The following is a 26,871-nucleotide window of genomic DNA, read 5'->3' on the forward strand; positions in this document are numbered from 1 at the left end:
CCTCAGTATGAACTTTCTTTCTAAAGCGTGTCCCTGAAACAGCAAGTATGTTTGTTTTATTGAGCCGCTGCCAGCAAACTAATAACTTCAACATCGAAGAGTTAAACTACTATTATTTTTCCCTGTCTGTGACCAATTAAACGACCCCAGCCGGCTGCCCATACAGCTCTCTCAGGCGCTCGGTCCGCCCGCAACAAAGATGGCGCCGAGCGCCTTGTCCCGCTCGCGAGCCGGCCCGCACTCAAGATGCCCGCCGAGGCGTCTCCGGCGCCCGAGCCTCGCTATAGCCCTTCTTGTCCCTATGGAGGGCAGCGCGCCGCGGCCTCGCCGGAAAACGCGGCGCTCTAGCTGGCGGGGCTCGGTGGTATGCGCCGGAAGGTCCGCCCCTGCCTGCGGTGCGTTCCGTGCGGCCGCTGCGCGCCGCCTCCAATGGCAGGCCTGGCCCTGCCCAGCCCGGATCAGCTGATGGTGGCAATGTCTGTTGACAGGAGCCGCCTCGGCCGCGGGACTGGGTGTAAGGGCTGGCGTCGAGGGGAGGGGGCGCCGGGCCCGAGGGGGCGGGCGGAGGCGGCCGGGGAGTGGGTGTGGGAGCGCGGCACCCCCTGCCCTCTCCTCGCCGCCCTGAGAGAAGTGAGCGGGGGAGAGGAAGGGAAGAGGGAGGCCGATCCCCCTCAGGCGGGGAGCGGCCCTGTGGGGTGGGGGCGAAGGGAAGGGGGTGGTCTGGCTGAGGGGGACCGAGTGGCCTAGAGGGAGGGCTTTCCTACGGCACACAAAAGGCAGCGGGCAGGGCAGGGCCGGGGGAGCCCCCGGGGGTGTGAGGGGCTGCGGGGCGGTGGCGCGCAGGGCCCGGCCCCCGGCAGGGGGAGGGGGCTGCGGCGCGGCTGCCGGCCCCGAGCGAGCCCTCTCTCCGCACCCTGGGTGCTGTGTGACGGTGGGGTTTGGGTTCGCTTTCTTTGTTTTTGTCAGATGTGAATCCAAATGGAGCACTCGGAAGGAGGCGAGCAGAGCCAGCAGCAGCAGCCCTGGGGGAAGCTGATCCGGCTGGGTGCTGATGAGGCAGAGCCGCACGTCTTGCTGCTGAAAAGAGAATGGACAATTGGTCGGAAGAAAGGTGGGACAGGGACACGCTGGTTAGGGCGGTGTTCGGGGCACAGCAGCGACCTCCCTCCTGGCCTTTAAAACATCAGAAGGTGGATTCAAACTAGTTGGGTTTGGTGCTTTCAGCTGTTGGACGTGCTTGCCAGGCGGTTCCTTATTCCTAATTTACCGCTTGGCTCTGTGTGAAGACAAAGTTTTACACTGACCTTTTCTTTTTACGAACTTGTGACGTGTGCACGTTTAAACGCAAGTGTGCCTTTTAGTTTGTCTGTGACAGTTTGTACAAATATGAAAAAACGATTGTTGGTTCAGAAGAGTTTCTGGGTATCAGTCCTGTTTACATTCTCATTTTGTTTCTGTGGTTAAAATAAATTGGAACTACAATGCAAAATGCTTGTGCTTCACAGAAAGGGAAACGCCCGCATAAAAGCCCTTAATTCTTCAGGCCATATGAAGATTGCCAACAAGTACTGAAAGTTTCTCTGAGAGTGAATGTTAAAAGCTTTATTCCCAGAGTCTAGGGCTTTTACTAGTTGACTTTATTTTAAAGTATTTCATGCTTACTGTATTTAAAAGTCATTGCAGTGTTTTAATCTTTTTTGCTCTGCCCTGACAGATTTTTTTCAGTTTCCTGTTCATCAGTTCAAGCTATTTGACTGACCAGTCACATTCTGTAAATAGCATTGAACAAGTACTAGATGCTGTAGCTGTATGAGAAATACAGATAATTTATTGTAGGAAAAATGTTTTGCCTATTTATATTTGGTAATATGCATTTCATTTGCTTATCATTATCTAAGCTATAGGTAAATTCTTCAAATTGGGGTGTAGTTGAGGGTTATCTAGCAGAAAAAAGGTGGATTTTTGCATGTTCTATTGCTTCCATAACTGTTTGCTGATGGATTAATAAAATGAGTGGTTACAAGGATACCAACCTTTGGGTCATAAGTATTGCTTAGAAAATCTTCAGGAGGATTACAAATGCTCTTTGAGAGCATTTCGTCCTTCTTGCTCCCATGTGAAAGTCTAAGTAAGTGTGTAGTATTCTATGTAGAATAGAAATGTTGGCATGTTCCTGAACAAAATTTAGTCTATTCACTTTCAGTGGGCTTCCTAGCATCACAAGTTGTGTGGCAGCAGTTAACTCTGTAGTTGTTGATTGTTCCTTGAATATTAGGAGTAGACAACTCACCAACATGTGTAGTGCTTTCCTTCTGGATACATTCTTGCAGGCTGAGATTGAGTGTACCCACAATGTGAATAGATGGAAATGAATCATGTTTTGTTAATTGTAACTTTTGTGTAAGCAAGTACTTTGAGTCATTTGTGCAAGAGGTTAGTGGGGATTCTTGAGCATTGCCTTGAACAGTTAAATAAGTGAAGCAGAAATACTAGATTTTAAATTGAGTGGTACTTGGAATGAGTATCATGAGTTTGGGGTAGTCCTGCAAGGAGCAGGAAGTTGCACTCGATAATCCGTACAGGTCCTTCCAACTCAAGATATTCTGTGATTCTAGATTCATTCAGAGCCCTGGAGTTGTAGGTAGGAAGGCTTCTGTCAGGTCAGCATTGTCATTGCACTTCTCCTGCATCTCTAAATCTTAATTCTGGATTTTTAATCTTCCTTCAGCTTTATTAACATATCTTGCTGTCAACAGAGTTTTCCTATTTAAAAACAAGCAAAAGAAAAGACATAACATAGAACAGTGATATATTTATCAGCTGTTGGTTCATACTACTTTCCCACAATATACATGCCAGAATGAAGCGGAAGTTAAATCCAATGAAACAGTTTTAAAATGTTGCGGAAAAGGAGCTGGGTGCTCTGTAATGTATGCCTCTAGAATTTAGATTGAACATTTTGAATATGTGCGAATTTATCTCTGTACCACTCTAGAACAAAGTAATTGTGACTTGATTTCCATCTGTAAGGGCTAGGACTGGTGGGAAGAGGGAATTAAACCATCTTGAAATGGTTGCAATAAGCTTCTATCACCTGGGGCTATCTCACTGCTTGTATTTGTGTATCGCATATTACACTGTGTTGCTGCCTATATGCCAGTAGAAGTTTTGAACTATTGCAGATGTACATGAGTCATTTTGTTGTGCATTTATAGCCATGTAGAATGCTGATCTCTCTGTGTAATGTGTATTTTTAAGCACACTGGAAAATCTGCTTTTTTTTAAGGTTGTGACTTATCTTTTCCTGGCAACAAGTTGGTGTCTGGAGATCACTGTAAAATCATAGTGGACGAAGAATCTGGTCAGGTGTCATTGGAAGATACAAGGTTGGTTCTCCTGTGAACTTCTGCTCTTCTTTTTAGTCTGTGAAGTAAAATCTTGTGTATTGCTCGGGACATCAACAGTAAATCCTTCTCTTTTTTTGTTTCTTCTTTTCCCCACTTTTACATCTAGGTTTGGGGTTTGGGTTTTTTTTTTTTTTTTTTTGGCTCTTTCTAAATATATTTTTCTTTACAGAGGAATTCATAGTCTAGTGGATGAAAAATACTGTTGATGTAATAGTTCAGTAGCATATTTCTTTAGACTTGGAGACATAAAGTGATGCCAGCATTCTTAAAAACTCTAAGCATGACTGTGCCTCATTTCAGATTTTTGTGTAGGGAAGAAAATACCTGCAGTGAGGATCTCAAAGCATCAAGCAGATGTGGACTAAAAATCTCTCCTTGTTATATGTCTTTCTGGTATTCAAAATATCTGTAGTCTGTATAGCATAAGTACTGTAGCAGTCTAGCAGTTGTGGTGGGCATGTCAGATGGAGACTAGAGCCTGTTCTGTGTAGTAATAAAAGATGTTTGCTGGATTTCTACTATTGATATTTCAGGTTTGTTTCTTTTGTTTAACAAGAATGATAATTTTCTTTTCTTGGTGTTTCTGTGTTAAGTTAGGGGTATGAGAACTGAAGTCCTTAACGTAAAAAGATATAAGCACATACTTCACTGGAACTACTGTTAAATTAAGCTAATTTAGTGGCACTACTTTTAGTATATAAAGTTAATTACATACTTCACATACTGAAGGCCAGTGAACTTGCTATACTGGTGAGGCTATTCCCTGTAGAGTTCTAAGGCTACTGTGGGAGTACAAATAGCATTGCAGGGGTTGTGGGTGGTTTCCAATGGCTTTTAGTTTGTTTTCTAGTTTTCTTTATAAAATTTGGGATAGGAATTTGAATGAAAGGGTATTTGTTAGGAGGAGAATTTTCAAATTTTTCAAATTTTCATCTGCTTTATTTTTGGCAGAATTTTTTGTCTAAGATTGCCAAAAGCTTCTGGTTTATTACATTTCAAGAACTCTGTGACATTTTAAAATGCTTCTGTAAACCACATTCTTTTTCTGCCAGGTTATTGCAGTCAGTAAAGAAACACATAATACTTTCTGCCAGCTCCCCCCATTTTTCATGCATGGAAGGCATTTTGCCCAGAGATGAAGATGATTTCAAAAATATATTGATGTATGTACGTAAAGAGGAAATTTTCACTTTTGAGGTTTTTAAGGATATCATGCTGAATCCCTGTTCCGACTTACCAGAATGCATTTAAATGTATTCTTCTGGTAGCTCAGGGTTAGTATCCAATACCTGCTGAGCTTTTGACAAAAAGCCCTTTAAGAATATTTTGAAAAACCTTTGAACTTGCCTGCTTGACTGGCATGTGCTTTTGGGGAGGCGCTGGCAGAATGTATGAGCTTTAGTTGATGGTTTTCTTTCAGGAGAGTTTTTGCTCCTGTTCTGTCTCTTGATCAATTAGTAGCTATGTTGATATTAAAAAGAGTCTTTTTCAGGGTGAGGAGCTCACTTCCAGATATTTACATGGGCAATGCATTTCTTTTTATTTCATTTCCTTAAGTAAAACAGGACATATGGAATCATTCAAGTTGGAAGAGTTCATATACTTAGTTCAAACTCTGTCAAAGATGGGCCATCACTGGATTTGGATTAGGTTGTTTAGGCTTTTCCTAGTCAAGCCTTGAAAATCTCCAAGCACAGAGATTCTGTATTCTGAATCCTCAAGTGATTTTTTTTTTCCTCTTTTTCCTTGCATCTGTTTGAATCTTCCTTATTTCAGTTTATGACCTTTATCACCTCAGTAAACAACCTGTCTCTGTTGTCTTTGTAACTTCCTCATACGCACTGGAAAGGCTGCTGTCAGGTCTGCTGCTCACCAAGCTGCCCTCTCCCAGCCAAAACAACCCCAGTCCCCCAAGTGCCTTAGATCACAGGTTGTGTGCTCCTGATCTCTGGCCATGTCAGTGGCTATCTGCTGGACTTGCTCAAGTTTATCAAGATCTCCCTTGTACTAGGTAACCCAAAACTAGATGTAGTGTTTTAGATGTGGACTACTGAGTTTCAAGTAAAGGGGAATAATAATCACTCCACTTGAGTTTCTGACTACACCCCTGTTAATACAGCCAAGTGTGCTGTAGGCCTTCATCACTGCCAGAGCATGCTGCTGACTTAAGCTTAGGCATAAGTCCAAGGTGTATGATCTTATGCTTAGTCATAAAATCCACCAAAACCCCTTACTGGTTGGTCTCTAGCCGGTACTTTTGCAGGTGGTTAGTCCATTCCAGATGCAGCACTTAGGGTTTGTCCTCATTCAACGTTATGATGTTCCTGTCAGCCCATTCTTCTAGCCTGCCTAAGTGCCTCTGAATGGCAGCCCAGCTCTGCCCCTGCTTTGGTGTCATCCACAAGCTTGATGAGGGTGTATTTCTTCTCCACTTCTAGGTTGTAGCTAGAGAAAATGGTCAAGTCCCTGGATAGATCCGTTCTGTACCCTCAGAAGCTGAGGGATGGAATGCTGAATTTTAGTGGAAAGTCTCAGGCCCAGCTAGGATGTCTAGGAAATGCCTTATAATTGTCATTCTCCAACCTTATCCCAAATTTCAAGATGGTTCTAAATAACAAATCAGGTCATGTTTGCCTAACATGGCAGTCTGGGAGCATAGCTGTGAATCTAAGCTTGAGAAACCATCCCTAGTTTTAGTTGCATGTAGCTGGTAGAATTGTTTTAGATGGATGTCGTGATAATACAAGCTAAAGAAACAGAATGGTGCAGAAACATTACTGTGTTTTTTCTTTTGTAGCTGTTGTTACACCACCCCCTTCCCCTGAGGCAGAAGGTGCAGCCAGCAGAAAACTAGCAAAACCAAATTAAAGTTAATTTTCTATCTGATAGGTTCATGAAAAGGTGGGGCTTATTACAATGGTAGTGTAATGAAAGGCTGCACCTATGGAGTACTACCAGGTAGCTGCTTATGTATGTTACACTTCTGTGTATCTAACAAAAAAGGGTAAGATCCTTTACGTATTCTGCTTGCCCGTGAGTTGGTATGAAGTGCGGCTACCATTTGCTGAACCAAAAGACTAAATGGGTTGGTATGACTACTTGCAGAAGACTCTTCTTCTGGGTCTTCCGATTATTTGTGCCACATATCAGCTGAGCTCAAAAAAAATCAGGCAGGCTGAAATAAAAAGATGTTTGAATGTTTGAGTTGGCAATACAGATGCCCAGAGTCCCAGAAAAATGCTGCAATGTCAGCTTTTTCTTCTCTGAAGTGGAAAATAGTTTGGAAACATTGCTGTGGTCAAGCTCAGATTTTTCTGGTGAAGAGGAACGCATTGAAGGAGGCAGCTAGTGTTGGGACAGTTGAATTGAATGGCCTTTGTTTCTGTATTGTAGCTAAACCAAAGAATATAATCAAATACATGTAGACAGCCAACACTGGTTTTTGTCTCCCCAGTAGCATAATGAGTTCTTGGATCTACTTTGGAAAGAATTACCATAAATTTGCAGGTGAAAGAAAATGTGTAGAGAACTGAAAATTATTGAGTAAATAGAAGCTTGTGAGTAACAAAAGCCAAGAGTTAGCAAATAGTACAATAAAAGATTCAGACTCACCCTTTTTTGGGGGTATGTTTGTTCTTTATTTTCCAAGCCATGCACTCGTTGCTTTATAGTGCTTGAAAGAAAACAGATCATACAAGCTGACTTAACACAGTGGAGGCAGTAGTTGGCTTGCCCTAAGTAAAAGCAATTGTGAAGTTCTCCATTTTGAAAAAGAAATATTAAAGGCAACTAAGGTAATTCTTTTAAAGGCCTCGTCTTGTCCACTGGGATTTTTATTATTTTTTTTTTTAAGGATTCTAACTAGCAAGTGATGTTTCAGAGCAGGAAACTATTGAAGGCTGATACTCATGTGACAGGCAAGTAGATATTCCTTTCAGTGGACAAACTGGAGGCTCATCTTCACTTGGTGCTGGTGTCCTTTCTGCTGCTCAATTCTCCTCACCCTAGCAGTCAAAACTATTTCTGTGAACGTTAAAAGAATTGAGAATGGCACAGTAGAGAAGGGATTCTGTTACTTAATAGAATTCAAAACTCATCTTAGTTTACAGCATGTTTAGGATAATACGCATTTAAATAGCAGATAACTATTAAAACTATTAACCCAGAAGCTTTACCATAAATTATATTCCTTTCCTGGATGAATCCTAGTAATTACTAAGACTGGATTTTTTCTCCAAAGGATACCAAAGTATCTTACAGCACACATCATTCACCTACATTAAAAGTAAGCCTGTCCTGAGTGGGATGTAGGTGTTCACATTAGTTTGTAGGCATTCACATCAGTTCTGCACAACAGTTGGGACTGAGAAGCGAAGGCAACGTATGGTTCATTAATCAAACTGTAGAGTCATCAACTACATTGGAATTGAGTCAAGGCCTGACTTTTCCACTCTTGGCATTGTGACCTTTCATAACATTGTTTCAGAACTCAGACAATTTATCTGATAGTACTGGGGTTTTTTTCTCCATCTCAACACTTACACAGCCAGTTGATATCAATTCAGGTAAGTCCTAATGAATGGCCTTCATATTTGGGATTCTCATTGTACTTTCTACTTATTTTACGGGGACCTTACTTAAATTTGAAACATCAGAAGAATGTACAAATGTCATAATTATCATGTGTGTCTGGTTAAAAAGTACCTACAACATTAATCTGATATGTCACCTTATCTGTTAAATGCTTCCTGTTAAAGCTTGAAACTGCATATTAAAGATTAATACAAAATGAGGGGCAGTTGAATTTTTTTTTGCTTTGATTATTGGCTGAGATATAAATACAACTACTTCAGTTTGGTAATGTATTTAAGAAAAGCTTATGGTTTTCTGTGTTAAGTGGTATCAGTTTATTCCTACTTCATTTAGGTCCAGGGATGCCAAATAATTCATTACTCAACTCTCACTGAAGCCTGTATAACTGCAGAACTGAAAAGATTTTACTATTTGTAGTCAATTTGACAATTAGGCTCTTGGGTAGCTATTTCTGCAGCTTGCCACATGAGACCAAGCACGAGTGGTTTCTGGATGTGTGATGATGTTTGTTTGGTTTTTTTCCAAAAGTACCTCACTTGAGTTGTCCCTCATAACCAACTTGGAACTTGCCAGTCATGACAGAGCAGCTTCATAAAATACACTGTTGTGATATTTTTTGCTATGTTAAGTAAATTATTAGAACTAGGAATTGCCTGTAGAAGCTAAACCTCAGAGACAATTCTTGTTACCTGAGTTTAGCTGTTTTATTACAAAAGAAGATCTAAACCACAGCAAACGGGAGTTTGTTTTGTTTGTTTTGCATGGTTTGTTTTGCCTTCTGGAAAACTAAGGAGGTCAAATTTTGTGTTTCTTGGTTTTGTTAAAGGATCCCTGTCAGGTTTCAGGGATTGTTGTAAGCTTTTCTGTTTCTTTGACAATTGAAGGAGGTGCAATTTTTGCTTTGATGTAATCTTTTTAATGTATTATTGATAGCATCAATGTTAAGTTAAAAATTAGTATAGTTTCTAACAGACTGACTCAAATTCTTTTTTGCTCTTAGTTGATAAACTTTGGCATTCTTTTAGTGATGTCTCTCTTCTGCTGACTCTTTAGGGTTTCTGTCTTTCAGGCTAGTCAACATCTGTATGAATGACATAAAAAGGCAGGCTTAAAATAGCTTTCTTGCTTAGAGAAGAAGCTTTAAGATTCTTTGATAGAGCAAATGTCAATGTGACCCAAAGATGATGACGTTTGTTTCTTGATGTTTAAAGTAGTTTGGTTTTTTTTTTTTTCTCTGTTATTTATGTTGGATTAGTTGATTTGACTATGTAGATAGTGAAAGCAGTTGCAGAGGTAAGAGCAAGAGCTGCTACCTTGATCGAGACTTGCAGTCGTGATTCAAAAGGACTGCTTTTCCTTTTGCCTTTTTAATGTAATGCTTTTGACTTTGTGTCTGAAAAGGTCCAAAGTTCTAGTTTCCTTTGTATGTTCTTGTTACTAAACAACAAGAGATTTTCCAGGTTTCTTTTAAAAGAAAAATAATGAGAAGGGAAAGTGGTTATTGGTTATAGATGGTTATTTCTAAATAACCATCCCTCCCTTCTAGAGAGAAACTGGCCTGTTTCAGAAGTCTGTGTTCTGGACCCAAGTGGTGGCCTCCAGGAGGTGGCAGCAGAGGTTCGCTGTTATTTCGTGCAGCAGCTCGCTCTGCTGAGGGGAAGTAGCAGATTTTCTGTTCGTTTATATTTGGTATTAACTGCTGAGATTTTGAACGGCAGAAGTCTGAAATTATAGAATGCTGTAGCCCTGAAAGAGGCTTATTGCAACTGAGTTGGAATTATTCAGTACTCTAATAATTTGACTTGTTTATAAAACACTAATAGCTTGTGTATAAAACATCACCCATAGTGAAGAAGATACCTTGATTAATCAGAAATGCACTCTCCTCTTTCCCAATTTAATTTCTTTCATGAGTCTTGAAGTTCTTATTGACATAATTCATTCCAACTCATTTGTTAATTATGTGTAATTGGTTTTCCACTTTACTAACTTCTCATGTTCGAGGTGCAAACAATTGAAGTAACCTCAGAATTTTAAGTTTTTTACTGGTTTAAGCAAGACGGGAATAAAAATAATGCTGTGTGGCAACCCTGACTGTACAGGGAAAGTTCCTTTGTTGCAGAATGTCCTAGGAGATTCCCGCTGTTAATTGGAAAACATAATCTAGAACTTCTTGAATAGAACCCCTGTTGTCCTTTCCTATTTTATACTTAAAGGGTGGGGATTACTGTACAGAAACAATCGTCTAATTATTTTGAGACATTGGCCAAATGTCTAGGATCTGTCTGTATGTCAGCTACCATGTCTTTACCAATAGCTGCAAATGAGCTTTGAAGTCCTTTCTGTCATTGGGAGAAACTTTTTGTTTCTGGGCTTTTTATCCTGGCTCACATTTTGCTTTTTGAGAGCCGGTAGTTTTTCTTCATTAAAAGTATCTTGTATTTTCCCTTCCTTCTCCTAGGTAGTTATGAAAACATTTATGCTACGTTATCTTTTCTTTCTCTTTACAGTACTAATGGTACAGTAATTAATAAACTGAAAGTGGTTAAGAAGCAGACATACCCTTTACAGACTGGAGATGTGATCTATGTTGTTTACAGAAAAAATGAGCCAGAGAACAGTAAGTAAATGATATTTTTTAAATGGCACACTTAGTAATTTTTTGAGTCATGAGAAAAAAGACACACCAGTACAAATAAAACAGAATTACTCAATTTTAAGGCAAATAATTTGCTATTGTTTAAAAAACAACTCTCTCTACAAGAGGTCATGGATGTGCCAGTTTTTACAGGGACAAGTCTGAGCAACTGTCTGAAATCGAAATATGCCTAGAGGTAGTTTTGGAAGAACTAATGCATGGAATGGTAACTAATGAGGTCCTGATCCCATGCCTAATGTTCTTTTAGAAGTCAAATTGCTGGGGTAGTTAGTGCTACTTTGCGTATCACATTGAAGCAGTTTTCGGCCAGAAGGAAAGGCTGCAAAAGCTTTTTGTTTTGTGTTGGGTTTTTTTGTTTTTGTTTTAAAGAGGAAAGAGGAAAAATGGGGAGAAGGTGGGCAAAGCCCTATAGTGAAAGTAGAATTAGTAAACCTGGAAAAACATTTATGTGGTCTTAAAGAAGAATCATGCCTCACATGCCTGTAATTCTTTTCAGGCATTCTTTTTAGGATGATGCAATTGAAATAACGTAATTAGGTTAAAAAAATAAATTAATGAGGGTCCTTCCTCAAAGGTTTTTCAATAAGCCTAACTATTGTTGGGCAGAAAATAATGTTCTTTCACGTGTTAACTGGGTAGAAGTCAGAGACCAAGATTTAGGTGTAAGTGCTCAGTTTTTGCAATGGAACAAAATTAATAAAAAATTTCAGGAATGGTCAGTGTTGTCATTTGCCTTAAAGATGTTCATCAGTGATTTGGGAAATGGTAACTATTGAGGCAGCAGAATTTTCATTTCATACCTTTTAATTTCAAACCATTTCATTCAGTTACACAGGATCATTAAATCCAAAGCTGACTGAAAAGATTTACAGGAAGTATTTAACTGCTTATTATTATAATTATAGGGTTCAACTTTGATAAACGGGGGAGAGAGGGAATGGACAAGCTCTGTTTTTACATATGTAGTATTGTGCCCCATCTGACTGCTCTGTCCATTAGCATGTCATTCTTCTAAGTGTGAACTATGTAATATTTCAATTTTAGTGGAGAGTACTCACTTTCTGGAAACTACTTTAGATGAAAGAGACATTTTAAATGTTAATTCTCGTTGCTGTATTTGATAGCTCTGAAGTGAACTTTAAGGTGAACAGTCAGACTTTGTATGGTCATAAGCTCCCCTATTATTTTGAAGATAATTGGATGTAATGGGGATGGGAGGGTGTAGTATTAGATACATTTACATTATGATGCTTAATGTAAAACACAAGACTATTTACCATTTTCATACAGTACTATTGAAATACTTCCTTTATGAAGTTGCTGTTAATTTATATACAGACAGATCAGGCAGATTTGTGCTGTCTGATCTAAGTGTTACAAGAAGTAGAGATAAGCTGGATTTGTCTGTATGGCTTGTTTGTCACACAAATCCTTTCTAAGATGGTGCTATTGCAGTTGATGCTACTTGGGAGAACTTGCATAAATTTTCCAGGTACTTTGTAATGAACTGAATCACTGATTTGTGTTTGGGTTATGAAGTATTTGAATTACCAAGCATCCAAGTTTTGCTTTTTTAGCTTCTGCATCTTCAAAGACAGAGAGAGAATTTAGATATAGCATGCCTATTTGGCCATTCTGAGTAATTCTGAAGGAGACAATAGCTTTTGATCAGAAAAAGGGTTGCTACAAACTGAGAGTTTTATTTGCTTCTAGGTGGCTGGAGTTGCCAAAAAAACAGCAAGATAGGGAAATCTTTGGAACTGTATTAGTTGAAGTAAGATATTGTAAGATAGAAGTAAGAAGTAAGATATGAAGAAGTTGAGAAGAAAGGGATATTATCCACTTGGTTTTATTAATAGATACTGAATTAGTTTCTGGATGAAAGTTATGGCAGTCTTAATCTGTATTTTTGAGAGTTCATGTATCGCACAAAGAAATGAAATAAAATTGATTGAAGAAGTTGAGAAGTGAGCTCAGAAATAATAAGTTTCTTTGAAGAACTTTCAGTTAAGTATCAGTAAAAATACAGTTTGTTCTGACACAGAGCAGATTTTAGATTCAAGAAATGATTAAGCCTCTGGTTCCATGGCTGGCACAAGTTAAACGTCACGCAAAAGCTGCTCTGCCTGGTTTCCTGAGAAGAAAATAGCTTGCTATGCTGTTCCTAATTGCCTCCTAAGTAGGAATATTAACATGGTGCTATAGAGGTGACCCCTTAGTTTACCTATTCCATTGTCAGACACTTTGGGTAAGCAGCCACCTGTGAATAGAGGTTGGTTATGTGATGTTAAGGTTAGTGGATTTTTGTTTAAAGATTCTGATCAATATTTTTTAAACTTTCAGATGTTGCTTATCTTTATGAATCCTTAAACACAAAACATGATGCAACTCAAGAACCAGTAGGTAAGGAAAAGTAATTCAAGATCCATGAAGAGGAGCTAAGCTCCAATGACTAATGTAACCCTCTTGAGAGAGTTTGATTCCTTGGAATTTTGAAGCCGTGCTGTGGTGACTGTCACACAGATCTTTTTCTTTCCTTTCCCCCTTCCAACTGTAGAAGTTAATGTAGAAAACCAATGCCATGTGACCAAAGATACCTCAAATACAGGAAGAAGTAATGATGAGACCCAAATTACCTCATCACCATCAGCTACTCAGTCTTGCTATGAGGAACCACAGCCATCTACTTCTACATCTAACCTCTTTAATGCTTCTGCTACCTCTCTTACTGAGTCTGCATCTGTTCAGCAGGATAATCCTTCTACATCTGGTAAGAACTGTGTCAAGTATTTAAAGTTTGGTATCCCATCAACTGTTACTCCAGTTCTGAATTTTAACAGATTAATCTCTGGCCTATCTGGCTCTTTAGCATTTGCTTTTTAAAGTTCTAGTGCAAATACTAGGTGGATATGTGCCTTTTAACTTTCTCTCTGAGTAGACAGTGGATGAGTAAGGCAATTGTGAGAATTCCTTATGCTCAGAGGAACAGAAAATGCACGTAAACCCAAACTGTTCTATCTTTACGATTTTGTAGTGGAGCACTGGTGAAAACTAGGAGGTCTATGTGGTTCATATGACAAGTTAAGTAAATACAAGTGCTTGTGCTCATGCAGTCACTCTGAGAAACTAATCTAATTGTCGCCGTTAGTGCTGCCAGTCAGCAGTCCCCGGTCCCTTGCTTAGAGATCTAGCGCCAAAATATACCAAAGGGATCCTTAGTCTAGTATCTTGCATTATGTTGACAGGTGGAATACCACAGTGCTGTGCAACGCTTGAAATAGAACTGGAGCAAGAATGGCTATCTAGAAAATAGCATTTGTCAACAGTTCATTAGGACTTATAAAACATGCTCCTATGAAAACAAAGCTTTGCCCTCTGCTGTGATCCTGACCTGTTACGTATGATCAAAATGGCATAAATCCTCTGCCTGGCATCTTCGTTGGGAAGACCTGGCATGGATAATAGTCTTATGAGTAAATACAATTTAAAAAGGAATGGGTATTTTAAGTAGGGTTGCACAACTAATAGCTTGTTTTCCCCCAGGTCTTCCAATTAGTCAGATTGGCTCAGAATAGTTACACAGATGTTGCTTTTCTTGCTCCATTTTTTCCTGTTCAGATGTTTAGATTGATGTGTGTGCATCATCGGTGTTTGAGTACCTTTTGTTTTTTTCATGTCACGAATGCATATGCAGCTCTACATTCATGTTTCTGGTTTTGTTTTGCAGGATCACAGCCCTCAGTTCTCACTCCTGTGCCTGCTTTCCCCATGGTAGAATCTGTGTGTCTAAGAGCACTGCATGACGAACATCAAAAGCTTGATAAGAATACTGAAACTTCTGCGATCGCTTCAGATATCACTGACAAAGAAAAAGCAGAATCAGATTCTCAAAGGACAGGGGAGGAGGAGGGTTTGGAACCTGCTAAAAAGAAACTAAAAGGAGGCTAGTATACTACTAAGTATTGCTCACTGCACTCTTTTGTTTTAATGTTATTGTTGAAAGTTAGTTTAAAAAACTTAATCAGAAACTTAAAGCTATGTCCATTTTTCATAGAAGCCCAGTGGAATTAAGAGAAGCATAAGGATCTGTGCTCATTTTTCTTTATTAATGTGAAATACATTCGAAATGCACACATATCAAACCTAGAAGGTCTCAAAAGGTTATGTTGGTAGGGGATGGGTAGCCTTTTTCCTCCTCACAATGTTATTTTATGGTCTGTTATTGTATTAAATAAGAAAAGCAAAATTCCCCTCTCATTCCATGTCTGCAGCCCTCTCGCCCCCTCTTCCCGAGTTGAGTCAGGTCAGTTGTCATCAGCCCTTCTTCAGTTTGTTTCTTGCTTCTTATTGACTTGATTTCTGGTCCAGTAAAAATAATGTCTGCAGTAGCAGAAGCTGTTACATGCAAAGCAAGAACCTTTAGTGGGACCACTGCCAGTGAACAGGGAATCACTGTATATCTTTCAGGTCTCTTTTTAACACTTAAATAAAAATAAATCTAAAAATCTTCCTACACACTGTGGAATCTTCTGTCTTTATAGATGAAGATGCTTGTCCAAATCTTTCACCAGCAGCTCCAAATGAATGTATAATTAAAATTGGCTCTGAAGATGCAAAAACATCAAATGTGAAACCAGATAAGATGGAAGAAACGTTAACTTGCATTATCTGCCAAGAACTGCTGCATGACTGTGTGAGGTACGTATGATTGACAAAAGCTGTAATCATGTGGTAATAATGTAAGTTGGGTGACAACTGTTTGAGGAGGCCAGGATATTTTTCACAAGCCCTTCTGAGTTGTCTTCCTTCCCATCCCTCCAAACTGTATAGTCAAATCAATGCTAATCTTCTGGGGGCTTTTTTTATTGTGTTTTGGTTTGGGGTTGGGTTTTTTGAGTGTTATGAATGTATCTGAAAAGTGAAAGATTTGTGTTTTGACTCCATTTCTTGCATTGTTTTCATGATTGTGTTTTCCAGCTTGCAGCCTTGTATGCATACTTTTTGTGCTGCCTGCTACTCAGGATGGATGGAAAGATCATCTCTGTGTCCAACTTGTCGTTGTCCAGTAGAACGTATTTGTAAAAATCACATATTGAACAACTTGGTTGAAGCTTATCTGATTCAACATCCAGGCAAGTTGAAGTGTGTGTAGCACACATGAGCTGTGTAATTGATTTATGCACAAATTGTTGACTAATAAATGTCTATGTATGTTTTATTACTCTGCTGTTTTCTCTGACATGGCTGTAAGAAAAGAAGTGCATTTAATATGGCATAATATTTCACATACTGGGTGAGAATTGAAGGTAATATAATACTATAATGAAGTATGCTAAGAATTCTGAATTTTATTTTGGTACTTAATAATGAGAAGGATGTCAGTTTTATCAAATAGAGCATACTGACTGATGAGGCTGCCTAAACTCGGATACTTCTGAAAAATGTACTAGATTATGGATTTAATTAACTTTGATCATGGCCTCTTGAAACCAGAACCAAAGTTGCCTGCATGATACTCTTCTTGTGTTAACAGAGAGGGGAAATTTAGCTTATAGAACTTGGTTATCCAAAAATAAGTTTTATGGAAATGAAAACACAGTAATCACAACTGTGTTAATGAAGTAAAATGGAAATAAGGGATGCAAGGTGTTCTTTTCTCTTGAAATTTGAACTTGGTTCTTATGCCAGATAAATGTCGCAACGAAGACGATGTACGTAGCATGGATGCTAGAAACAAAATTACTCAAGACATGTTGCAACCTAAGGTGCGAAGATCTTTTTCAGACGAGGAAGGAAGTTCTGAAGATTTATTGGAATTGTCAGATGTAGATAGTGAATCTTCAGATATCAGGTATGTGTATTTAAGTTGTGCACTGGCTTAGATTTACTTGTGTTTGAATGCACAAACCCACAAACTGAGCTAGTTTCACAAATGCTGTTACTGCTGATTGTGTTTCCATGATCATTGCCAGAATGAATGTTATTTTTGTTTTCAGGTAAGTTCATTCTTACCAGTAATTCCCTGGGCAATTCTATAGGCCATCCTACTGAACCTCAAGCAGTCAATAAAAAGTAATTAAAATTAGAACTTCCTACAAGTGCAGCAAGATTAGATTTATGACCAACAGTTCTATCCTGAATTGTACAACAGCTTCATGCGAGATATATGAAATTACCTTTTCCAATTATGAATTGGCTGTTGCTTTAGAGAAAACAGGTTTCTGACTAAGGTCTTGTGAGGAGATAAAGCAGTCCATGACCCTACAAGTGCAGCTGCAATGACTGTGATTTTTTTATGTGTCTGAAATGCTGCTTTCACCAGGTGTATGGTATTGAAGCAGCTGATGCTTGACCTGGGGATTCCCAGACACCAAAATATCATCTCTTTATGTCCAAACAGCAAACATTTTTTGCTGTATGTCTGGAGGGGAGTGGAAGAACTCTTCATGTAGATAATTATTCCAGCTTTGTTCCTCTCTTTCTTGTCCATCTCACTTCCAGTCACACTACTTTTGGGGGGGGGGGGGTATTATTTTTTGGTTTTTTACTATTTGGAGAATACTACAAAACCCAAAGTTTTTGTCTGTTACAACTTTACAACTACAACAGGCTTCACAGCTGTGAGATACTGAGTTACGTAAACTTCCATATGTTACTGGATGAAGAAATTCCAAATTTAAACTTTGAAAGTAGGACCAACCTTGTCTAGCGTAGGGATATGAGTTATATTTGCATTTGTTGGGTGCGATTTCCTATGACCTTATTTTATTCTTTCAGTCAACCATATATAGTATGCAGACAGTGCCCAGGGTATCGAAGACACTCTGTTCCAACACTGCCTGGCGCAGGCCAAGAGACAGAAGCAGGAGGAATGCAAGCACTGGGAGATGCGCCATCTACGTCTGCCAACTTCCCTGCAGGTTGGAAGGGACCTTTAAAGATAATCTAGTCCAACTCCCCACAACTAAGCAATCAACTGTGTGGTAACAATAAACTAAGTTATGAACTAAGCAAGCTCAGTCTCATAGTACTGCGAGACTAACACTACTTCACATAGGTGTCTTTGTAAATATAATGAGATTTGACCCTGGTTTTTCTGGGGTTATCCAAAATAGATTGCTGATGGTTAGTAGTTCTTAAACTGTTCTACATACTCAGATATTTTACCCACCTATGTAGTTTAGAAGTCTGAATGCCAATTTGCTGCTCTTTTATACGATCTTTGTAAAAATGTTATTGCTTGCTTTTACTTTCAGATTTTGATGTGGCTAATACCAAGATTCTTCGTCCAGATTACGATTGTGTACTTTGTTCAGTCTGTCTGTCCTTTTCTGTTTTAAACCCACCTAGCTGTCCAAGAATACGTGTGTCCTGCTCAAGGAAGTCATGTAATATGCACCTGCTGCTTTCAGCCAATGCCTGACCGAAGAGCAGAGCGTGAACAGAATCCTCATGTTGCTCCTCAGCAATGTGTGTACATCTCTTTATTATTATTCTTCTTTTAAATTTTGGCTACAGAACTAAATCCTTGTTTTTCATTAAACTTAAATTTACTTTGAAGAGTATTCTTTATTTGAATGTTCTTTGTCTGGACACTTGTAGTGACAGCATGAAAGAGTCTTCCTTTGTAAAATTTATTATTATTATATGGGATGTCTTTTAAATGAGAAAGTTGTATTTTTTTATCCATGTTTATGAGGGCTGTTGTGTGTATATCCTTACATGGGGGGGTTTTTTTGTTATTTTACAGGTACAGTTTGTCTTCAACCCTTCTGTCACTTGTACTGGGGCTGCACTCGGATGGCATGTTTTGGCTGTTTGGCACCATTCTGTGGTATTGTGGAATAATCTATTTCTTACGAGCCTGCTCACTTTGCAATAATGTCAGTCTGTCTTGAACTTTAGGTAATTTAAGAAACAGACATGCAAAGCCTGTGTCCTCACAAACATAAGAAAAATTATTGAGTGGTATGTGTCTTAACTTTGAGAGGATTTAACTTCTTTTCTTTATACCATATTGGGCTTAAAAACTACATTTGTGGAGCACAGTGCTTTCCTGTATAAAAATAATTATGGTGCATTTCACCCTAGTAAGAGAATCGTACAAATCAGTGTAAGAGCACCGAACATCTGATGTTAACTGATTAGAAAAGAACCTTATGCTGTTAAACATGCAGCCTTATGAAACTCAAGGTTTTAGACATTTTCTAAAAATAATTTAGAACAGTTGAAATTACTTGGCTGCAGTTTAAAGCTAATGGAATATGCTTTAATAGCACTGTTAATTTGTGCAGCTTAGTAGTAGTGTTTGTGGGCTGAAGGTGAAAATGCAAAATCTCAATGTCTTCTCTTTGTCACTGGAAGTGATATATCACATGCTCTAGCATATGCTGAATGCAGTCATTTACTTTGTGCTCACATAATCTGTGCACATTATTTCAGGAAAAAAAGACCTTCAAAAAATGGGAGGTAGGAGGCGTTGGGGGAAGAAATAGTAACTTTTTTCTTCTTCTTTTGATTAGAAATAAATCTTGGTGACAAGTGTTTAGATGGAGTCCTAAATAATAACCACTACGAGTCAGATATCCTAAAGGTATGTTTAAAAATCAGTATTATTATGCATCATACATAAATATGCAAAGTTTAAGGTGTACTCACTCATTAAATTCTAGTGGTACGCTGCCTGATAGTTGCAGTGGCAGCATTGTCACTTGCAGCACCTAATTCTAAAAGGCAAATTTAATGACCCCCAGATGATCAGCTGGACCGAAGTTATATTTAACTGTGTCTGGATAGGAAGTATTTTGGGGTCATAATTTGGGTCTGTGTGAGAGGGCATTGTATTCTAAAGATGCATTCCATTTAGTATGAGTTCTTCCCATACCACCCAAATTAACAACAACAATAACAAAATCACATTCATGCAATCCTGATGCATAACTTCCCTGATGTGTATGTCTGACAGGTTCCAAGAAAGCAAAAATTCTAAATATAATTTTTGAATTTGAGTTTAAATCACTGAAACACTGTAGAATTCAGATATGGTTGGTTGTTAAATCATAAAACAATTTTATTTGTGTGAAGTATTTGTTAGAGAAGCCAGTTTCTACAGTTCAAAGTATAACATCCAAAATATTAATGAAGGGAAAAAATAATGCACTAAAAATACACCAGGAAAATAAGGTTTGTGAAATATTTTGTCCCAGACAAGTTAAATTTCGTGCTAGGTTGCATGCAAAATGTTTTGTCCATACCAAAACAGTTACTTAAATTAGGGTGAAATCTTGATTTAAGGTACATTAGAGCGTGACTGAAGTGAATCTGTTTGCATTCTTTTGGCAAAAGTGGGAATCTTCTGAAAAAGAGATATTGAGTAGAAGGTTTTGTTGGTGATCTGAAAGTATCACATGAATTAAGTTTAAAGGTACTTAATTTTTACTTGTAACCATCATCAACCCATTTTGAAAACCTAGTTATAGATTCAGAAATATTTGAGAGTAAATGGCTTGGTCGCTCCTTAATTCTAGATTAAACACTTCAGTTGCTCTTTTCAGGATTACCTGGCATCCAGGGGTTTGACATGGAAAAATATGTTAAACGAAAGTCTCTTAGCTCTTCAAAGAGGAGTTTTTATGTTGTCAGGTATGTTATGTTCATTTTTTTACATGTATAACTCTTTGTCTATATATAACTCAGTAATACTATCAAGAGGCTTGAAGTTCTGTGTATGTAACCAATGCCATCATGACATTTTCACTAAATCTGATTTCTCAAGCCTTACACTACATTATGTGCAAACTGGTTTTCTCTCCAGATTACAGAATTAATGGAAACACAGTGCTTTGCTACTGTTGTGGCCTTCGCAGCTTTCGAGAACTTGCCTACCAGTACAGGCAGAATATTCCCGTTGCTGAATTACCAGGTGGGGATTGCTTTGCACAGTGATGGAGAGAAGTAATTTAAAGAGTTGAAGTCTCTTTTATCCTTGTATCCTTGGTGTTTTAGCACCTTTGTGTAGCCCAGTGCAAATTTCTTTGCAGGGCTAATATGCTGATTGCTTTACTTGTCAGCTGCTAAGTTTGCAGATAGTTATTGTCAGACTCCGTAATGGCACCTTTTCTTTCAGTATGGTTTCTCATCTGTAGGATAAAGGTATCTCTATAGTGAAAAGAGGAATTCAGTAAAATCCAGAATATAGTCAACAGGAACTAGTTGCTGTAATTTTATTTATTTTCCCATTTAAATACATAAAATGGTGCATCTCCAGAACAATTTCACATGTTACCAGCTCTTAACTAGAAACAAGAATGTTTTCCTAAATTAATTCTAAATCTGTTCACATTTACAGTTTTAATATAAAATAGCATGCAAGCAACTGTGCCTCCTTCAGTCCTAAATCTGTTCGGAACAGAAGCTCTTCCGACAGTCTACTTTTAAATGTTACTCTTGTCCATCTAGTTCCTGTGTTAGCAACAGCTTCCCTGTCTTTAACTGTTGAGAATTCTGCTTGTGCTGCTGTGCATAATGAGAGTCAGTCTACCTGTTTCTCCTTAATATTGCACTTCATTTTAGTGTAACAGCCTTCTGGACAGCTGAGTTGTAATGTATGTAAAAGTAGGGGGAAAACCCCTAAACTCTACCCAAATTAGTATTTTTCTCTTTTATATGGAAATGTATCTAGACATATGCCCAGTGTTTTAAACTGTGAAGTTCATCTCTATTAAAATAAATGGTACCATTTCGGTTGACAGCACTGAGAACCCAATCCTTTCATCTTACGTCTGCATGAGCATAATATTCAGATAGAATTTTTTGTCCTTCATTAAGTGCTTGCTTTGTTTCCAGAAAGGTGAACCAATATAGTTCACAGTTGTTTCTTGCCAATCATGTCTTGTTTCTCTACAAAGCTTGCTCTGATGAGTAACTACAATTAGCAATGTCTTAATAATCTACATCACCTTATTTAATGACTTCTGTCATAAATGTAGTGTTTCATTTGCTCTTTTTGTAGTGACTGTCACATCACGTCCTGATTGCTACTGGGGGCGCAATTGTCGAACTCAGGTCAAAGCACATCATGCCATGTAAGTTTGACAATTTAGAAAGTGGGTTTTGTTTCATTTTTGAGAAAAACCAGTAACAGCAAAATAAACCTCAACCTTTAAAGTGCCAGAAATTGCATGAGTAACACTGTTGCAGCATAAGCAAAATCGGGCCAACTTTGGGTTGGGGTTTTTTTTGTCGTTTTTAACACAACTTTGAAACGAGCCCTTCGTGCATGTCAGAAGGGCACTGCTATCACTTGTAAGTTGATATAACCCATTGCTGACACTTCTCGAGGCTTCTTTTCTACCCACAACTCCCCCTTCATTTGCATTCTTCTCCTGCTGAAGCAGCTTCTCATTTGCTTGTGTCTGGGTGCTTCTTAAAAACACTGTACATACAATAATTAGCCTGGTGTGATTTCCATTTGAAACTATGAGAGACACTTCTAGTGAAGTGCAACATACTCTGGAGGGATAAACTGGTGGGAATAATTTGCAACAAGAGAAGCAAGAGAAGTTTTGAACATGCAACATTAGGAACCTGGTATGGCTTAGCAGTTCTTGGTTTTGGAGGAGTTTCTAGGTTTTATGCCTCTGACCCAAGCAATCTGATATGTGGCAAAATTGAAACACTGAGCCTGGAAAGAGATTGGCCGTCTGCTTTTCAAGTGGTTTAGTACATGTAGGGGACACGGACTAGGCTGATATCCAATGCAATTTCATTCTTAGGAAAAGATGCACATGTGGTACCACAAGTATTAGAGACTTGTAAAACAAAACAAAAATTATCTACCTAACTGGTTCCAGGGAGGGCAGAAAAATCTTAGTTGCTTTATGAATAATTCTCTAAATTCTCAGAGCATTTTAAGATAGAGGAGCTGTTAACCCTTATTGAGATACTGCTTTAATGAATAGTAGATTCTGCAGTATCTTTCTAATGCTGCAATGAACATACATGCTTAGCATACGTCCATTAATATTTCAGGTACTATGGGTTGAAAATAACCAGTGTGTACAGCTCAGGCAAGCAGATCATAAGAAGGACTTGTAAAATATTTATCCTCAGCCTCTTACAAATTCAGAGGGTTTTGCCAAATACCTTTCAAAAATAATTTGGGATTTAAGTTGCAGATGTAATTTAAAGTGCCACTGCTGTCTGTAACTTCACATGAGAGGACTGTCTGTGTTCTCAGAGATTTTGTTTTGAAATGTTAGAGAGTTAATTCAGTATCAAAGTACTTACCAGTTTTCTGTCTTCATATTGTGGTGAATAATTCCATCTACAACAGAAATGACTCAGGTTTTCTTCCTATTTTTATTTCTTTTTCTTTCAAGCACTAGCTGTTCCTAGAACTTCACTGGCTGCTACTCATAGTTCCTAAAATCCATAAAAGCAAACAATCCTGTCGTACCACTTGTATCTAGAGAAACTCAGTTACCTTTTGTTTTTTTAATTGAACTAAACTGTTGTACTACATAGTTTGGTTATAGAAGCAATATTTCTTTCCAATATTTAATCTAAACCAGCAAGGGGGAGAAGAATCATGGTCTCTTTTGCATCATCTCCATATATGTATCCACATATATGTATATACACACTCAACACCCCAGCTCCTGTTTCAGTTATGTATCAGGGGATGCATAATCTAAGTAAGAGAAAAACAAAGAATGGTGAGATGTTTCTAAGCCAGTGAAAGAACATGTTTGTGTTGAAATGTATTGCTAGTCTGGTTAGTTCTAGGTCCAAGTGACTTGTGTAATGCTGTCTACTGAAAATTACTGATGTCTCACAGGGCAAAATTAATTCACTGATTCCTAGTTTAATTGCCTCCTGGGTTTGAAGTATGCAGAAGTATAGAGGAATGCTTTTAATAACAGGTTTTCTGTGTGCATAATAAAGGTAACAGGGGTTAGGGAGGAGAGATGTTGAAAATCCTGTTACAGATGTCATGATAGTAGAGTACAATCTAAACAGGTTCTGGAAAACAGATATATTAGTGTGTAAATGTTATGTTTTGAACTGTTAAACATTTAAAATACTCTGTGAAAGATGCTGACTCATTTTTGTTGCTGACTTCTGAGAACTTTGTTACATTTTAATACTTTCTTTTTATTCTCCCCTAGGAAATTCAATCACATTTGTGAACAAACACGATTCAAGAACTGAATACTGAATACCTGTAGTCTGTAGAGAAGGGACAAAAACCTGTTACACTGCTTGTACAGTTTAAGGTTTCAGGGGATCTTCTCAGTTCCCCCATAGCAGGGAATCAATAACTTTTGCATCAGGTAATCTGGTGTGAAATTTTTTCATTTGTAGGATTTTACAGCTGTACATGAATAAGGTAGATTTGGGTTTTTTTACAAGAAAGTCCCAGCAAGCATTGCATTCCATCCTCATGAGTACAGTGTCACTGTATCACTTCAGTGAAGAACACAAACAGAAATCACACACACACAAAAACCAGCCATATCTTGGGACAACCTAAGAATAAGGAGTGTATTTGCACTACTGGTGAAGAAACTAAGAAAAATCCTTAGAGTTAAAATATAAATGTTTTGTAAAAGTATCTGATGGATATTTCAAGAGCCATTAATATTTAAGAAGGAAATTGTCAGTGTATATTTGTAACTGCATTTTGCGGTAGTCTGATATTTTGTCACTACCCATTGCATTTGTGCTAGAAACCACGTTAATATTCACTTTAAAAGAATATCCATCTGTTAAACAGCTGTTTCAACTTAAAGCTTGTACCATATGTGCGGTGTTACAGTGGAAGTAGTACAGGTTTTTTTTCTTAGTTTAGTCATTTGATGTTTTTATTCATATTAAATTACAAAAAAATTGCACAAAAATTTGAAAATCACATTTAAAGTTAGGGTAATACTTGAAGCAGAACAGACTTCTGCTAATATTACTTCTGTAATGTTTTATATCAGAAGACCAAACAGTGCTTTTTACATAAATCAGCCAGTAGGACACACTGGTTCTTTTTATTTCTTTTTTGCTTGATACCGTATGCTAAATATGTACCTCTGCCATGCAGCTGTTCTCTAGCATGCATACACTGGTGAAAATGTAGATAAAGTTATAATTTAAAACAGAATTTAGCAGCTTTACTGGAAGGAACAATCTTACAGAAAATAATTCCATTTGGACAAATTGTAGCAATATGGTGGCATTTCTGGATGGGGATGATGAAGGGGAACACTGGTGTCACTGACATTAAAACAAAAATGTAGATTTTATTGCCATGCCTCTGCAGAGCTCATTCAGGAAATGTCCCAAGCATCATTTAAATGAGAAATCCCAACACAACCCACCCCACCCCAAATTGATCTGTTTCATCATAATCTGATAGTAACGGTGACAAACCTCAACTGGGACCAACTTTTTTTCATCATACCTAGAAGAGTGAACAGAATGAGAAGAAAGCATACAAAGTTACCTCTGTAGATACCATGTTGTTGTTAAGTATGCCTTATTTTATGAGCAGGATTTATACTTTAGTGTTCAAAAGTGTACATACAATATCTTCTGATATAATGGAGCACAAATGATGCAGCACATCATGTCTACTGGTTGCAGTGAATTAAACAACTATTTCCAGTAATGCACATCTTAATATGAATGCTAATTAGATGATGTATTTCTGTTTAGATTTTTATTTTTCAAAATAGCTGTCGCAAGGACGGGTCTATTGACCATGCCTGTATGCTATTAAAAATACACTTTGGTGTGGACTTCTCTTCCTAATCTCTGGGCATTTTCTCCTGTGAGTAGGATTGAAATTGGATCTGGAATAATACTTGAAACTTCTTTTAACAACAACAGTGTGTTTCTGTCTTTTAGTATTATTAACAATGTTCTGTGGCTTCTGTATTTGTATTTTATGTTTAGATTTTTTTTTTAATGCTTATTGTATCTTCTCAGGACAACCATTCTCAGCTGGTTTTGATCTCATTTTCATCTCTGGCTGTGCATGTAGCAAAATGAGTGCAGTTGTGGAGATCAAGCCTTTGCACATTATATGCAGAAATGTGCTTCGTGTTTTCATTCACCACTTTCCACACCCCAGACGGGCTTTCAGCATAGAGTTGTCACTGTGCTAGTGTTCAGGCCTCTTGTGCTGAAGTTTTTTTGTTGGTCGAGAATAATATGTCTACAGTACTATGTACAACCTCGCTTGCACTTACTCAAGTTGTGTTTGTATAGGGATGTATTGTATGACTTTGAGAAAAAAAAACTGGGGGAAAAACCCCAAGCAAACAACAAAACTCATGTGCTTAACATCTAAACTACCTGTGCAGTAGAGGTTCTTCAATTCCTTTTATAAACCCCTCTTCCTTTTCCCTGTTACAGATAATTAATCTGCCTTTCTATGCATATAGGGTTGCGGTAGTGCAATGGAATGAAGGGATTTTTTTGTCATTTATATTGTACCAGGAAGAGATGAGAAATTAACTTGCAGAGGTGAATAAATCCTGATCTTTATATGCTCTTAAGTAAGTAAGAGTATCTGTCATGGGTATTACATACTCTATACATTAGACCTTTTTAAATGTATGGTTACCAGGTGATAGTTAATGTGATAAATGTATGAACTATGCTTGGTGTAATTGTTTAAATACTGTAAAGGTGCAGCATATTTTTAACCTGTCTAAAGCACATCCCCACCTCCTTTATAAGAGATATTTGGAAGCTGAGCATGAAATGTGGTAGAATAGATGTTATGAAAATCAAGGTGATTATGATAGGGTTTGACATAGTGGTGGTCAAGGTGTATAGTCTCTGTCTTTGAGGAAGTTCTTTTATAAAGAAGGTGGAGAGTAGTTCTTCCAGTTCTCTTTTGTGATTTATTTTTTTTCCCTGAACTAAAGTTATTAATTAAAAAAAAAAAAAAAAAAAAAAAAAAAGATTCTGGAGTTGTCTGGTTTTGTTTCTTCTGTGGCATATTGCCTCACCACAGAGATGGAGGTATGCAACTCTTCCTGATTGTTTGGTCAAGCTGTTAGGTATTTCAGTGTTGAGATTCTACAACTAAATATCATCCGTGAACTTGTAGTAACTGAAAATTACGTGAGTTCATGTGTCATTCCAAGAAATTCTCTCAAACTTTCTTAAAAGTGTCAGAGGATATCACAGATGATCATCAGTATCTCTACA

The 26,871-nt window shown here is 38.1% G+C and overlaps 1 protein-coding gene across 3 annotated transcripts; it reads left to right on the forward strand.

Annotated features, from left to right (window-relative positions):
* Positions 1 to 296: 296 nt before the first annotated feature.
* Positions 297 to 26,201, forward strand: CHFR (checkpoint with forkhead and ring finger domains). 3 transcript variants are annotated; one of them, XM_030501700.1, is made up of 18 exons: positions 297 to 395; positions 967 to 1,111; positions 3,287 to 3,386; positions 10,511 to 10,620; positions 13,003 to 13,062; positions 13,217 to 13,429; positions 14,387 to 14,602; positions 15,201 to 15,357; positions 15,637 to 15,791; positions 16,348 to 16,510; positions 17,437 to 17,579; positions 18,010 to 18,129; positions 18,410 to 18,493; positions 19,182 to 19,252; positions 20,214 to 20,301; positions 20,474 to 20,581; positions 21,671 to 21,743; positions 23,829 to 26,201. In XM_030501700.1, the coding sequence occupies exons 2-18, from the start codon at positions 979 to 981 to the stop codon at positions 23,869 to 23,871; spliced, it is 2,037 nt and encodes a 678-aa protein (XP_030357560.1). In that variant the 5' UTR covers positions 297 to 395; positions 967 to 978; the 3' UTR covers positions 23,872 to 26,201. The 3 variants fall into 3 exon arrangements, with proteins under 3 accessions (XP_030357560.1, XP_030357561.1, XP_030357562.1); XM_030501701.1 differs by lacking the exon at positions 297 to 395 and adding an exon at positions 415 to 512; XM_030501702.1 differs by lacking the exon at positions 297 to 395 and adding an exon at positions 611 to 630.
* Positions 26,202 to 26,871: the final 670 nt, after the last annotated feature.

The sequence above is a fragment of the Strigops habroptila genome, chromosome 11 (genome assembly GCF_004027225.2).
Source record: "Strigops habroptila isolate Jane chromosome 11, bStrHab1.2.pri, whole genome shotgun sequence".
NCBI lineage: Eukaryota > Metazoa > Chordata > Aves > Psittaciformes > Psittacidae > Strigops > Strigops habroptila.

Coding starts and splice junctions, on each gene's coding strand:
- CHFR (XM_030501700.1), top strand. CDS start 979: ATGGAGCACTCGGAAGGAGGCGAGCAGAGCCAGCAGCAGCAGCCCTGG. Junction 14,603..15,200: donor TAAAAAGAAACTAAAAGGAG/GCTAGTATACTA, acceptor CTGTCTTTATAG/ATGAAGATGCTTGTCCAAAT. Junction 17,580..18,009: donor GTCTGCCAACTTCCCTGCAG/GTTGGAAGGGAC, acceptor AAACCCACCTAG/CTGTCCAAGAATACGTGTGT.